The 16,770-nt window shown below is 33.3% G+C and overlaps 1 protein-coding gene across 3 annotated transcripts in view; it reads left to right on the top strand.

The window, feature by feature from the left end:
• The window catches only part of MIPEP (mitochondrial intermediate peptidase), a 189,192-nt gene that overhangs the window by 29,689 nt on the left and 142,733 nt on the right, over window positions 1-16,770 (top strand). For all 3 annotated transcript variants that reach the window (XR_008911377.1, XM_056794692.1, XM_001375696.4), the window contains exons 7-10: window positions 910-1,066; window positions 8,778-8,826; window positions 10,140-10,200; window positions 14,579-14,631. Coding sequence is in view for 2 of the 3 variants with exons in the window: in XM_056794692.1 (XP_056650670.1) it covers window positions 910-1,066; window positions 8,778-8,826; window positions 10,140-10,200; window positions 14,579-14,631 (320 nt within the window). In the remaining variant the exon portion in view is untranslated. The remainder of the gene's footprint in view (window positions 1-909; window positions 1,067-8,777; window positions 8,827-10,139; window positions 10,201-14,578; window positions 14,632-16,770) is intronic.

Below are 16,770 nucleotides of genomic sequence, written 5' to 3'. Positions count from 1 at the left end.
CTAAAACAAAACTGCTTAAAAAGTGTGAACTGTTGGTGGGGGTGGAAGAAGAGGAGAATGACTCCTATAGGGAGTAACTCTCACCTATCATCTGTTTCAGCTTTAAGGATACAGGGAAGGAAGCAAAAAGAGATTAATTTTACCCTGAGATCCTAGCCCAAAATCTAAAGACCTGAGACAGGGATAATTCTGGTATCTTGGACCATGGGGTCCTGTAGAAATCTTTTTTCTTAGTCTTGTAACCTTATTTTTACATATTGAAGCATCTAGCACAGGTATCATCTCTGCAAATTAGTGGATTAGCTGTTGCACATAGGGAAATTGTGGGGCTGAAACTATATGGAACTAAGAGTGCAATTAGAATAAAAAACTTAAGTTTTATATAAGCTAAATTTGAGGAGCAACATAACAACTCTTATGCCACCCTATCATAAATAGTATTTACTTCTTTTGCTATAGTATTTGTTAAGTTAGCATTATAAAGTCACATGAGAAGTCTAGAACTGTAAAGTAATAGATAAATTCATTTTTTGCCTTTAATAATCTCAGCACTAGAGCTAAGAAATAGTATTATTTTGTGCTAGACTGTTTCAAGGCACTAAAACATTTCTAAATGTGTTTAAAATCATGATTAGGTATAAAATTTCTTTTAATCTTTAGATGAGAAAGCTATGTTATAGTTCATTTCTTCCTTATGTGCCATTCCTTGAAGATATTTGTATAGGTTGGTTTTTTGTGCAGTGTGTATTCTCAAATACCTGTTGGTCATTTTATAATCCTTTTGGATAAAGATGATTGTATCAATCTTCAGGTAAAGACATAGTAAGATGATATTTGTCATTTTTTATGCTTATGTACAATTTTGTGTAATGGAATTAATATTAATTATAATTTACTTTTTTGATTTAGGTACGAGAAGTAGCTTACAAGGTTTTTCTTTACCCTAGTCTGGACCAGCTGAACTGTTTAGATGAATTACTTAGCAGTAGAGATCTTCTGGCAAAATTAGTAGGCTATTCCACATATGCTCATAGAGCTCTACAAGGAACGATAGCTAAAAGTCCAGGTAAGAACTATATTTATTTTAAGTTTCTATAAGACTATGAGCATATGTTTGTGTGTGCATGTGCATATTCAACTTTAAATAGAAAATGAGCATATATAAAATTAAGGTTCTATAAGTAAATATTTCAGCTGAATAGATTTAATTCTTATATGATAACATACTTGTTTTATGATCTATGAATATAAGGTTATTAGTTTGAAACAGTTGGTATGATTTGTTCAGCCTGCCTCCAGATTGTAATTCTTCTTATTTCAATTAATTGAGAATTTATTTTGTCCAATTGTGTTGTTTTTAATTCCATTTACATTTCAGGATGAGTCATAACTGAATTTTGTTTCACCTTTGCTGATAAGATACGCTGCTCTGTTTGTAGTTTAAGTAGGCAATATAGTATATGGTTTGCTTGGAGAACAAAGTAGAAGAATAAATAGTCTTTTCTTTTGGGGAATGGATCTAAGAAAAATGTTGTCTGGATTATGCAAAAATGCAATGCTCTAAAACACTTTTCCAGAAAGAAGTTTAATGCTTGGGAAGGGATAATGCTTAAAATCAAATGTATTATTTTAGATTCATCCTCTTCATGTCTTTTTTTTTTTCTTATAAAACCCTTACATTCCCTCTTGGAGTCAATACTGTGTATTGGCTCCAAGGCAGAAGAGTGGTAAGGGCTAGGCAATGGGGGTCAAGTGACTTGCCCAGGGTCACACAGCTGGGAAGTGTCTGAGGCCAGATTTTAACCTAGGACCTACTGTCTCTAGGTCTGACTCTCAGTCCACTGAGCTACCCAGCTGCCCCCTCTTCATGTCTTGAGGTCTTTATGGTTTATCTGATGAAAAGTAAGAATGATAGAGAATAATAAAAGTTTAAATTTACATTGTTGATGTTCTTAAGTATTTCAACTTAGAAGACCTTGTGGACTCTTGTGATGTCTTATAACTAATAATTCTCCTTTTTACATTCCTATCTCAAATTCTACTCCCACAAAGAGAAAATTACAAAATATTTACTCTTCCTTTCCAAAAAAGCCAAAAAAAAAATCAAGGATGTTGAGATAGGAAAAATTTCATCTATTTTACAAATTATTATTTTTCCTCCTTATTTTATGGTATGCTTTTATATGGTTTAGCAAGAAAAAGAGGTGATGGTAGGAAAGGATAAGACTAAGAAAAACATGGGTAGCTTAGGAAGATTCTCTAGAAAAGAGAATGATAATGTCAATTGTGTTAAAAGGTCATAAGGAAGAGATTATGCTAACTCAGTTGTATATAGTTTGTGCCTTTTGGGCTCCCATAAGATTTTATTTTTTTTTACCTCTATCTCTTCCTTGCTGAAAACCCCTAATTTAATGCCCTCACTCCTCCCCCCCGCCTTTTTTTTTTTTGACTCTCATCCTATACCAGTGATGGCAAATGTTTTAGAGACAGATGCCTTGCCCTACCTACCCCCAGATGGGTACGGAGGAAACACTCTTATTGGGTTGCTGGGTAAGGGAGTGGGTGATAAGAGGTGTGGGTGGAGAGCAGAAAGAGAGTGGCCCGAGCTCTTTGCTCCCCTCCAGGGATGTGCCACACTGTGGGTCATGCTCCTCTCAAACCTAGCTACTCTCCAACTCCACCATGGGAATCACCTTCACCACAGACTCAATAGGCTTCTGTCTTCATTACACCCTCATGCAGTGTAAGGTGCACTTGCACCTTGTCCCAGACAGGGGAGTAAGGAAGTGTTCCTATTGGGCTGTTGGGTAGAAGGGCAGAAGTGAGGAATGTCCTCAGGTTTATGGAGAAGGGGAGGAGAGCAGCTCCCGAGTCCCTCTGCCTTTCTAATATCAAACTCTGATAGACAACTGCAGGCATGCCTACAGAGAGGGCTCTGCATGCCCATTTTGGCATGTGTGTTATGGGTTTGTCATCACTGTCCTATGCTATCATATCCTTTCCCGCATCAAATCTCTGCTAATCCAGATTTGCAGTCCTATTTGCTCACATGAATTTAAGCACAATCCATTCTCCTAATCTTTTTTTTTTTAATAAACCCTTACCTTCTATCTTAGAATCAATACTGTGTATTGGTTCCAAGGCAGAGGAGTAGTAAGGGCTAGGCAATGGGGGTTAAATGATTTGCCCAGGATCACATAGCTAGAAAGTGTCTGAGGCCAGATTTGAACCTACGACCTCCCTTCTCTAGGTTTAGTTGAAGATCATTGTTAAAAGGTTAATGCAGTTAGGGAAAATTGTTCACATTAATGGTGATTATAGATATAGAACTAACAAAGAGAAGGAAAAAATTAAAATTCAATTTGACTGTTGAAAGCAAAAAAAAAATTATAATCTCTTTGAACTTCTTTTCAGAATCCAATTACTGTGTAGCAGTGTCAATTCTGTATTTCACCAACAATGGCAGGTTAACTTTATGTTGTGTTTGGTCACAATTAATTCTGTATATGTATGCTAAGTCTTGCTCAATTATTGCTCATGCAGCATGGTTATCTGTTCACAGCTTTAAACACAAGACAGGTCTTTTGCTTCCAATCTATGCTGTGAATACTTTGGTTAGGCATTTTTAATGATACTTTCTACCCACTCCAACCTAAATTATTTCCATCATTTCCTTTTTCTGTCTATCTTCCTGATCACAGTGCATATTGGAGGAAGACAGAGAATCATGAATACCTCATCTTTTTTAGATTTATCAGTTTCAATTGGGCCCTTGCCATTGACTCTTGACCTTTTTTATTCTGTACCTGTTGCACACTCTCCAAAGTGACTTTTCTAGATTTCCTTTCTTAAAGTCCCAGAAATGCTTCCCTCTTAATTGTCAGCAGATGGCTTTGCTTTTCATTTTGGTAAAGTCATCTGACATGAATTCCCAAACTTAACCATATTCCCAGATCAACAATCTGTTACTTAACTTTTCTTTATTGACTTACTTAATAAAAATCTATTTTCTCTTCCTCTTACCTAGCCTTCATTGAAAAATAAAGAAAAACAATTCCCTTTAAGAATGTATGCATAGCAAAGCAAAACAAATTACCCTTTTAGTCTTGTCTAAAAAAATTATGTCTTCATCTGTACCCTGAGTCCATCACTTTTCTGCCAGCAGAGTGGGTAGCATGCTTCTTTCTGAGTCCTCTGGAATCATGGTTGGGGATTGTTTTGATCAGAGTTCTAATTTTTTTAAGTTGTTTGTCTTCACATTATTGCTATTGTAAAAATTGTTCTGTGTGTGCTCACTTTTAAAAATTTATTTAGATCTTTCCTGTTTCTCTAAAACCCACCCTTTATCATTTTTTGCAATATTATAGTATCCATTATATTAATATATCACAATTTGTTAAACCTTTCTCTGCCTCATGGAAATTAATGTAACTTTTCCTTTGAATGCTTAAATGTTAAAAGTTTATTTGGGACAGTATTTTTTAGTGTTATAGAGAGCCAGTTAAGAATGAGGAATTCTGTCCTAATGCCAAAGACAAAGAAGTTTAGGAACATTTTTCTTAATCCTAAATTCTAAAACTGTTTTCAATATTTCATTTAATTTGGATAAAAGATAGTAAAGAGAAAACAGTTTAAACTCATATGCAGATATTATCTGCATTATATGAAAAAAAGCCATAATTTTTCTGACAGTTATGTATTTTTTGTCAAGGCATTACACACACAACTCTATTATAAAAATTGTCAAATTTACATACAGAATTAAAGGACTCCTATAAGAGCAGCCAACATAATTACATAAAGAATATGATGGCTTATATTTTCAGTACCAAAGAGTGCTATATATAAAATTAGTCTACATCAGATTTTAATCTTGAATTTTCTAGCTTGTACTATTTATTTACGTGTTTTCTCCTCTGTTAATATGATAGCTCCTTGGCAAGATCTGTTTTTGAGGGGTTTTTCCCTTTCTTTTTATTCCTATTGCTTAGTACAATGCCATAAATGCTTGCTTAATTGATCTAATTTTTCTACGTTTAAATTTTTACTTTGTTATTTATAGAGAATTGTTTTCTCTTATTTTATTTTTCAAGAAGTCATTTTGCTGTACTTTTTGTGTATAGAATTTTTTTTAACTCTAGGAAATCATAATTTTCTTAGGATTTGTCTATAGCACATCTTAAACATTTTCTCATTGTTACTGGAATTATAATGATAGTTGTCATTTATATGGTGCTTTCAGATTTGCAAAATACCTTACTTTTAATGATCTCATTTGAGCTTCACAGCTAACCTGTTAATTATTAACTATAGATGTATTATCCTCATTTTGCAGATGAGTCTCATAGATGTTCAGTGACTTGCCCTTGGCAATAAGTATTAGCAGTTGATCAGAACCTAGTTCAAAAATGCAATGCCACTTCTTGAAAAAAATTAAAGATGTAGATTCCATTTATCTTCTAATTTTACATAATTTCTTATATACTCAAGTTTAACCATTTATAAATTTTATTCATTCTTATTACTCATAAAGAAGTTCTGATTGTCACAATTATAGTTTATTAATAAAATATTATTCCTCAAAAAGATCATTATAATTATCCATATAAATTTATAGAGATTCAGCCTAGACTAGTGGCTAGAGAACCTGCCTTGGAGTCAGAAAGCCCCCATTCAAGTCCTTTCTTTAATATATATCTCCTCTGGGTATAAATCACTTAGTCAGTTAGACTTCTTAGTGTCTCATATAACACTCTAAAACTTCAGTTGGAAAGGATTGCTATGGTGTATCTGTGGAGGGGGTTTTCACAGTGAGAATTTTCCACATTAATGAAATAAAGGCCTAGATCCTTCCCAAAACAATGTTATGCATGTATTGTGTTTAGAGTGCTGTTATGTTTGGAAATTTTTTTCAAAGATAGAAATGATTTTTGCATCAGTGGTTAGAGCATAGACTAATATTAATGTGATATGGAATGGTTTGTCTTGGCCAAAGTTGATCAATTCTATGAAGATCTACAACATATTTTAGAAATAATACCAAAAAGAAATGTCACATTCATTATAAAAATGTGGAAAGCTAAATGAGAAATCAAAAGAGGATAACAGGCAAATTTGACCCTAGAATATAAAAGGGAGCAGATCAGAGAGTAAAATAGTTTTGTCAAGAGAACTTGATAGAAAACATTCTTTTTGAAGAATTCAAAAAGCAATTCTACACATGGACATAACAGAATGTTCAACATTAAAATCATACTGAATATATATTTTGCAGGCAAAGGTAGAGAAGTTCTATACAACTCAGTTTAAAACAAGATCTGGAGCTGATTGTGGCTCATATCATGAGCTTCTTATTGCAAAATTAAAACTTAAATACTTTGCAGGCAAAGGTAGAGAAGCTCTATACAACTCGGTTTAAAACAAGATCTGGAGCTGATTGTGGCTCAGATCATGAGCTTCTTATTGCAAAATTAAAACTTAAATTGAAGTAAGTAGGGAAAGGCATTCCTTATGATTATGAAGTAGAAGTGATGAACAGATTTAAGGGGTTAGACCTAGAAGATATAGTACCTGAAAAACTATGGGCAGAGGTTGACAGTATTGTGTAGGAGTCAGTAGCAACAACAACAAAACAAAACAAAACATCCCAAAGAGAAAGAACAAGAAAGCAAAATTATTTTCTGATATGGCTTTACAAATAGTTGAGGAAAGATGGAAAAGGAAAGGAAGAAAAGGAAAACTATATCCAATGAAATGGACAATTCCACAGAACAGCAAGTAGAGATAAGGTTTTCTTAAATGAGAAATGTGAAGAAATAGAAAACAATAGAATAGGAAATATAAGATTGTTTTAAGAGAATAAGAGATATTAAGGGAAGTCTTTAATGCAAAACTGGGCATGATGAAAGACAAAAAATGGTAGGGACTTAACAAAAGTAGAAGGGAGTAAGAAGAGGTGGCCAGAAAAAAAAACAAAAGAACTATACAGGCAAGATATTAACATCTCCAGTAACCAAGATGGTGTGGTATGACCTAGAGCCAGACAAATTAAGTCAAGAGAGCTGTAGAAAGAAGTCAAGTGTGCCTTAGGAAAAAATGCTAACAATAAGGTTGGTGGCAGTGACAATTCCAATTGAGTTATTTAATATCCTAAAAGATGATACTGTTGCAATACTGTGCTCAGTATTCCAGCAAATTTGAAAAACTCAGCAGTGACCATTGAATTAGAAAAGATCAGTTTACCTCCCAATTCTAAAGAAAGGCAAGGCCAAAGATTGTTCAGATTGTTGAACGTTTGTGCTCATTTCACATGTATGTGAACTGAGAATTATCAGAAGTCTAGCCTGGATTTGAAAGAAGCAGACAAACTAGATATCATTTTGCCATAATATTTGCTGGATTATGGTGAAAGCAAGGGAGTTCCAGAAAACCATCTACTTCTTCTCCTTCATTGACTTTTCACAACAAAATGTGGAAAGTCTTAAAGAGGTGGGAGTACCAGATTATCTAGTCACCTAAGGATCTTGTATGTGGGTCAAGAGCCAATAGAACTGAACATGGAACAACTTATAGTTGCAACAAGTTTGTATATTGCTACTTTATTTATTTAACTTATAGAACACATCATGCAAAATGCCAGGTTGGATGAATCAAAAATCAGAATTAAAGTTACTGGGAGAAATTTCAACAACCCGAGATATACAGTTGATGCTGTTTTGATTTCAGAAAGTGAAACATTAAAAAGCCTCTTGATGAGGGTGAAAAAGGAGTTTATAAAAGCTGTTTTGAAGCTCAACATGAAAAAACTAAGATCTTGGCAACTGGTCCCATTGCTTCCCAGCAAATAGAGAGAGAAAAAATGGAAACAATGTCAGATTTTATCTTCTTGAGTGCAAAGATCACTCACTGCAGATGGTGACTTCATCCATAAAATTAAGAGTTTCTTGCTCCTTGGAAGGAAAGTTATGGCAAATCTGGACAGCATACTAAAAAAGCAAAGACATCAAGTTTCCAACAAAGATCTATATAGTCAAAGCTATAGATTTTACAATAATAAGGTATGGCTTTGAGAGTTGAACTATAAGGAAAGCTGAGCTCTGCAAGAATCAAAGCTTTTGAATGATGGTGCTGGGGAAGACTTGAGAGTCACTTGGACAAGTTCATCAAATTAGCCAATACTTAAAGACATTAATTCAGACTGACTATTCTATTGAAGGAATAATACTGATACTGAAGCTTAAATACTTTGGCCACCAACAAGAAGACATGGCCCATTGGAAAATGGGCCTGATGCTGAGAAAGATTGAAAGCTAAAGGAGAATGGAGTGGCAGAGGATAAGATGGTTGAATAGTGTTATGGAAGCAATGAACACAAGTGTTGACAGATTTCAACAGAGAGTGGAGGTTAGAAGGGCCTGGTGTGTTATGGTCCATGCAGTACAAAGAGTTGGACACAATTGACCAACTGAACAACAAAAAATAAATGATTTCTTCTTTTCACCTGAAAGAATACCAGTGCTAGAGCATGTCATGAAAAGAGGTAGCAAAGTGTAAGTACTAAGTAATTGGGACAGATAGCAAATGCTATAGAAGTTAGAATCCTGAAAGTGAATTAATCTTTGATAGAGTATTGAGGAGCCATTTATCTCACTATACTGTTGTTTTCATTTCTGGAGCATCAACTTGAAGTATAGAAAAATCAACTTCTGCTCATTATAATGTATATTAATCATTTTTCTATAACTAAATCTATTCTTTTTAAAAATATTCTTTTCCAGAGGTTGTAACACAGTTCCTTGAGAAGTTGTCTGAGAAACTTTCTGAAAGGTTAGCTTTTAACTTTACTTTGCAAAGTACATATTTATTTATTATTATAAAATATTTATAAGAAAATAAAAAACTTGAATTATCTCCATGGAGTTCTAGTATTGTCATCAAAGAAAATGTGTAAAAGAACATGATTACTTTCCTGGATATTAACACTGAAACTTAGATATATTCTTAAATATCATAATTTCTTTTATTAATTCACTATGGATCATTATCCATATATTTGTCTAAATGTTCCTTGAAATTTTGTTTTGTTTTTAAGATTGTCCTACTCAGTAACCTTTACATGATAGGCATTTAGTAAATATTTGTTGAATTGGAGCTTTATTTTTAGCTAAAAACTCCTTCTTGGCTTTACTATTTACTTTGTATAGAAGTATTTCTTTCTTTTTTTTTTTAATTTGTCCTAAATCAAAGAAGAACTTTTAAGTCAACCTCTTATTTTACAGATGAGAAAACTGAGGCCCAAGGAGACTAAGTCACATAGAAAATACTATCTAAGGCAGGGTCTTTCAGAGTCCAGCACTCTGTCCACAACATCATACTGCCTCTTAAATCATCCTATTTTACTGAAAAGAAATCTGCCTCCATGTTAGAGATTTTTATAGAATTATGATTGGAAAGAATTGTAGAGATTATCTAGTCCAGTTCTTTTATTTTACTGATGAACAGATTGAAATATGAAGAGGAAGTAATTTATCCAAAGTCATTTTGATACTATTACTTTATAGTCCTCATGTTTGTAGACAAAATAATCATAATCTTTTAAATTTGTTCATACATGGCAGTTTCCTCATCCCTTTGATCATGTTAGTTACTCTTTATTGGACCAGTTTCAATATTCCTTTCTTGAGAAAGAACTATGAATTTCATGTTTGGGTGCATTGTGGTTTTTTAAAAGAGAAAGATCACATATTGAGTTTTATTTTTAATGATATCTAGCATTTTGCTTTGTAAATTATAATTCCTTTTTGTTAAAGTATTTGGATTTCATCGGTTAAAATTTATTTAAAGAAAGTTCTTGGTCTAGACATTTTTAGATTGAACAAAAAGGAATACTATAAAAATGACTTATCAATGGTTTCATATTTCTACCTTTCTTAGTGTAATATTTAGACTATTATATAGGGTCATTCTGAGAAGATGATTTGGAGGATGAGGAATAGGAGAAAATACAGAAGAATTTGCATTTTAATTTGTAGTGAGTTAAGTCTTTGGTTTTGAAAGTAATTGTAAGACAGTAGTTTTCTTCATCAAGCAACTACTTAAATTTTATCCTAACAATTACTAATGGTAAAACTGCCTTACAGAACTATGAAAGATTTTGAGATGATGAAAGAGATGAAAATGAAAATAAATCCTCAGAATGCGGTAAGTTTTTTTTTAATAATTATAGTTTTATAATATATACCAGCACCATGCTACCAGTTAGCTTTATAATAAGAATGGAAAATGCCAGTCAGCATATGTAATCTGATTATTGTTATTTGAGTTGGTGATTTTTAAAGCTGCTGAAGAGATGTGACTACATGCTTCTAACCATTGAATTTTTAAAAATAAATTTTTATTCTTACCTTTTATTTTTCAACACCTTTATAAAATATATTTATATATTTGCAATGTTTTAAAAATGTTGTTTTTTAAATTTCTTTGTAAAGTATTTTGCAATTGAGTCTATGTAAGTAATGAATTTGTTTTAATAGATTGGCTCCCAAATATTTTCCTCTTCTTGAAATTACACTGATTTCTAGTTCTTGGAATTGGACATATACATACATATACACTTCAAAAATTACCTATGCAGGAATGTTTATTTTTTCCCCTTCAAAAACTTTTTAGCTTAGTTCACTCAGAATTTGAATATATTTAGGCATTTTTTTTGTCACTGTAAGTGGGTCATTAATTGTAAGATATATGTTACTTCTGAATGTTTCCAAATGTGACTGGGCTTCCAGTACTTGAAAATAAAGATGTATTTCAAGCCTATACCCTGAATCAAGATTAGTAGATCCTGTTCCTGGGTTTTCTTTCAACCTGGAGGAACTTTAGTTACATGAGTGTTAATGAGATAAGGCTACCAGGTCCCTGACATCACAGCCTGGTCCTACTGTATCTCATAATATGCTTTCGGGAATATCGAATTGCTTGTAAATTTATTTTTTTCTGTAGCTACTTAAGAGAAAATGTATAGGTGACTAATGATAATTAAATGAGTAGGTTCAATTTCTATCCTGCATATATATATATATATATATATATATATATGTGTGTGTATATATATATATATATATATATATATATATACTTGGTACCTACAAATTTACATATATATACTTGGTATACTAATATACTAATATATTCCCATTATGAATTTCCTACATTAGTCAAGTAATCAATTGGAAAGGGTTTATGAAGAGCCAGGAATATAAACACAAAATTAAACTATTTCTAACCTCAAAGGACTGATATTCTAACACGAGAATATACAAAGTGATTGCAAAGTAAGTTTTGGAAGGGAGGACGCTGGCTGCTGTGAGGAGAATTAGGAAAGACTTCTTATAAGAGGAGTTGCTCTAGCAGAGTTTAGAAGAAAATAAGGGATTTCAAGTGGCAGGAATAGAGTGGATGTGCCTTTTAGGCATGGGGGACAACCAGTGTAAAAAGGTAGAGGAGCAAGAAGAAAGCTGGTGTGGACAGGCTAAAGGAAGCAGGAATGAGACTAATACAACAAAAGCTTGGAAAGACAGCTTGGGGGTAGATGATGAAAGGCTTTAAGAGCTAAATAGAATGCATAAATTGGTTCTTAAAGATTATAGGGAAGTGCATAAACTCCAAGTTTATGCAGAGGGGAGTGATGTGGTCAGATTTTTGTTATTTTTGGAAGTGTGGCATCTTTGTGGAGGGTGGATAGAATAGGGAGGTAGGAAAAAACAATTAGAGGCTATTGCAGTAATCTAAGGAAAAGGGGATGAGAGTATGCACCAGGATAGTTGATGTGCAAATAGTGCAAAGGGGAGTAGGTGAAAAATATTATGAATTAAAAACAGCAAGATTTAATTATAGCTAGTATTTATGTAACACTTTAAGGTTTGCAAAGCACTTACTAATATGACCTCTGGATATAACCTTGGAAAATAAGTGCTATTATTATCCACATTTTACAAATGAAGAAACCAAGGCAGAAAAAAGTCAAATGATTTGCCCATGGTCATGCAACCATGTATGTGTCTGAGGCTTACTTTGAACCTGAGTCTTTCTGACCCTAGGTCCAGTTTCATATTGCATACCATGATCTAATTAATGTTTGGCAGCTGATTGAGTATGTGGGGTGAAGGGTAGTACCAGTGATGCAAATCTTATTTACTGGTTTTGTATGCTGTTACATTTTTAAACATTTAAGTTAATTTATTTACTTACTTTAGATTATTATTCCTTGGTTACAAAAATCAAATTATTTCCCTCCCTCCCCTCCCTCCGCCCTTCCCATAGCCGACATGCAATTTCACTGGGTATTACATGTGCCCTTTATCAGAACCTATTTCCATGTTGTCGGTGCATGCATTAGGATGCTCATTTAGAGTGTACATCCCCAGTCATATCCCCTCAACCCATGTAGTCAAGCAGTTGTTTTTCTTCTGAATGTGGATAGTGCTTTTTCTTGTAGATTCCTCCAAGTTGTTCAGGATCACTGCATTGCCACTAATGGAGAAGTCCATTAGATTCAATTATACCACAGTGTATCAGTCTCTGTGTACAATATCCTCCTGGTACTGCTCCTTTCATTCTGCATCAATTCCTGGAGGTCATTCCAGTTCTCATGGAATTCCTCCACTTTATTATTCCTTTGAACCCAATAGTATTCCATCACCAACAGATACTACAATTTGTTCAACCATTCCCCAATTGAAGGGCATCCCCCGCGTTTTCCAATTTTTTGCCACCACAAAGAATGCAGCTATATATTCTTGTGCAAGTCTTTTTCCTTATTATCTCTTTGGGGTACAAACCCAACAGTGCTATGGCTGGATCAAAGGGCAGACAGTCTTGTAGCGACCTTTGGGCATAGTTCCACATTGCCCTCCAGAATGGTTGGATTAATTCACAATTCTACCAGCAATGCATTAATGTTCCAATTTTGCCACATCCCCTCCAGCATTCATTACTTTCTGTTGCTGTCATGGTAGCCAATCTGCTAGGTGTGAGGTGATACCTCAGAGTTGTTTTGATTTGCATCTCTCTGATTATAAGAGATTTAGAACACTTTTGCATGTGCTTATTAATATTTTTGATTTCTTTAACTGAAAATTGCCTATTCATGTCCCTTGCCCATTTATCAACTGGAGAATGGCTTGATTTTTTGTACGATTGGTTTAGCTCTTTATAAATTTGAGTAATTAGACCTTTGTCAGAGTTTTGTGTAATGAAAATTGTTTCTCAATTTGTTGCTTCCCTTCTAATTTTGGTTGCATTGGTTTTGTTTGTACAAAAACTTTTTAATTTGATGTAATTAAAATGATTGATTTTACATTTTGTGATTTTTTTTCTAGCTCTTGCTTGGTTTTAAAGTCTTTCCTTTCCCAAAGATCTGATATGTATACGATTCTGTGTTCACCTAATTTTCTTATATTTTCCTTCTTTATATTCAAGTCATTCACCCATTCTGAGTTTATCTTGGTGTAGGATGTGAGATGTTGATCCAAACCTAATCTCACCCATATTGTCCTCCAATTTTCCCAGCAGTTTTTATCAAATAGTGGATTTTTGTCCCAAAAGCTGGGATCTTTGGGTTTATCATAGACTGTCTTGCTGAAGTCACTTACACCAAGTCTATTCCACTGATCCTCCTTTATGTCTCTTGGCCAGTACCAAGTTGTTTTGATGACCACTGCTTTATAGTATAGTTTGAGATCTGGGACTGCAAGTCCTCCTTACTTTGCAATTTTTTTCATGATTTCCCTGGATATCCTTGATCTTTTGTTCTTCCAAATGAACTTTGTTATGGTTTTTTCTAGATAAGTAAAAAAAAAATTTTGGTAGTTCAATGGGTATAGCACTAAAGAAGTAAATTAATTTGGGTAGAATTGTCATTTTTATTATGTTAGCTCATCCTACCCGTGAGCAATCAATGTTTTTCTAATTGTTTAGATCTAGTTTTAATTGTGTGGAGAGTGTTTTGTACTTGTGTTCATATAGTTCTTGTGTTTGTCTTTGCAGGTAGATTCCCAAGTATTTTATATTGTCTAGGGTGATTTTAAATGGAATTTCTCTTTCTAATTCTTGCTGCTGAGATGTGTTGGAGATATATAGTATTGCTGATGACTTATGTGGGTTTATTTTGTATCCTGCAACTTTGCTAAAGTTGTTGATTATTTCGATCTAGGATTCTTTAAATAGACCATCATATCATCTGCAAAGAGTGATAACTTGGTCTCCTGATTACCCATTTTAATACCTTCAATTTCTTTTTCTTCTCTAATTGGTACAGCTAGTGTTTCTAGTACAATGTTAAATAATAGAGGTGATAATGGGCATCCTTGTTTCACTGATGATCTTACTGGGAAGGCTTCTAGCTTATCCCCATTGCAGATGATGTTTGCTGTATGCTGTTACCTTTGATAAATGCAGAGATGCTAAGAAGTGGGTGGTCTAATCCTAGGTTTAGGGAAAAGGTAATAAGGAAAATTGTTGAAGATGTAAGTGATAGAAGAGATTTTCTCACTGTATTGAAAAGTTGAATCCTCTATTGCAGACATTTATGCCTTGGGATCATCCTTACTACAGTGGTGTCATTCGTGCAGAGAGGTAAGTTTCCACAGTAATTACATGAAAAGGAATAAACACTACTTACTGTTCAGTCATATCTGCCTGTCCAGAAGAGCAAAATTGTCATGGTGATTGGGCCTACTTAATTTTCTCATCATATTATGAAGAAAGTACTTTCTGCACTTTAAAATACAACATAAATTTAATTTATTGTGATTTATTTGTAAGACTAAATATAATACCAAATTACAGTATAGATTTGTGAATTTTGATATTTTAATTTATTTGTCAGGACAGACAACATTTATGTTTCCCTATATATCCTCCACATATGTTATACTCAGTGTTTTGGATACCTTTCCATAGTGAGATCATGTGGATATGCTTCTATCATTTGGTCTACTCACTGGTTTTCCTACATACTTGTTATAACTTTTTCTTTTTATATGTATCTTTGATATATTTTTAAACTGTCTTATCAATGCAGGCCTTGTTTATTTAATGAGAATAAGGTCTAGCTTATTCATACCTACCACATTCCTTTATGTTATCCTTTTTTCATGATCCATGACTATTCCTTGACTTTTTTACCTATAGTATCACCAGAATAGTATTGATGTTTAAAAACAAAATTAAAAAAAGCTCTCTAAAAAGGAAATGCTTTTTAGTTTTAATGACAAAATTGCAAAAGATGTCTTCTTTGTTTTAGCAAGAAGCTTGAGGTTATTTAACGTGCTATACAATTTCTCAGAGGCAATCCAAACAGTTTTCTTGCTACCCAATTTTGGATTCTGTTTTTCATTGTATTGAGGCAATTGCATTGTCTATTGTGTATAAATGTATAGTTGCACTAGTGCTTGTGGTATTTAGGTATTTCTCTTACCCAATTCTGGGCACAGTTTTTCATTGTTTTTCTTTAGTGCTTGTCCAAGGAACATATATTGGTGGACCAACACTGATGAAGGACAGGAAGATACCAAACCTTTAGAAAACATTTTGGACCTTTTATACCTCCAAAAAAGTACTTAAAATAATAGTAACTACTGAGCCATGTGCCTGGTCTCTCATCTCTTTGAAATTTGACGAGACTATGAAAAGGAAAGTCTTTTTTTTTTTTAATTTTTGAAAATTTTATTGGATTAGATGATTTAGAATATTTTTCCATGGTTACAAGACTCATGTTTTTTCCCTCCCCCCCTTTTCCCATGAAACAGTCTTTTCTGAACAATATTCTTTAATATAGCATATTTTTATAATTAAACAATTGATCAAATGGTACAAAAACTACCTGGGCCCACTGGGCTTGTTTTTTTGCCCTCAAAGAAGTTTTTATTTTATTTCTGTAGAGCAAAATGTTTTCTTGAAGGATCTTCTCCAATAAGATGACTTCCATACTATGTCAGACCATGTAAGATTCGTGTTCATTGGAAGATCTGACAACAGAGATAATTTCTTTCTACTTTTCTTTTCACAATTTAAATCCAGTGAGGCATAAAACAAAGAGTAATATACCTGCCAAAGGTGTTTCAACTATCCTGGAAGATGTCTCACATGAAGTCCTCATGGAAAGAGATGAAATTACTTAGTTATTTTAGCTTGTAGATCTTGTGGTTATCACATGAAATTTTAAAATATTGAAGAGCCTCTTAAATGAAAATGGGTAGTATGCAATTGTAATGAAAAAGGACTGAATTGGAGACTTGGATTTGAATTATGGCTTTGCCATTTAATATTTTGGTGGGTTCTTGGACAATCCATTTACCTTCTCTTAGTCTCAGTCTCCTTATCTATGAAATTAAGGAGTTAGTTTAGGTAACCTTTAAGGTCTCTTCTACCTTTAAAATTATGATTCTGTGACCTAAATATATATGTAGAGAAAACCAAGTGAAGGAAGAAGATACATTTTTCAAACTTTGATATATATTTGAGCAATGACCCATAGCAAGTCTATCAAATATGTATGTAACAAAAGATTATAGTTCTGAGACTGGATAGAGTACTACCTTTGTTTTGCAGAGAATGCTGTTACATATTGTATGTTTTTGATGATGTAGGTCCACACAAATTCTTAGGGAAATCAGTATAGAAACAAGATTTTTTTTTAATATTCCTTTCCAAAATTTTACTTGTGAGAGTGTTCTTTGTGATGTTATTTGGCTTTATTGTTCTCATTATTCT

Source organism: Monodelphis domestica, chromosome 4 (genome assembly GCF_027887165.1).
Source record: "Monodelphis domestica isolate mMonDom1 chromosome 4, mMonDom1.pri, whole genome shotgun sequence".
Lineage (NCBI taxonomy): Eukaryota > Metazoa > Chordata > Mammalia > Didelphimorphia > Didelphidae > Monodelphis > Monodelphis domestica.
This window is presented reverse-complemented; position numbering and strand designations above follow the sequence as displayed.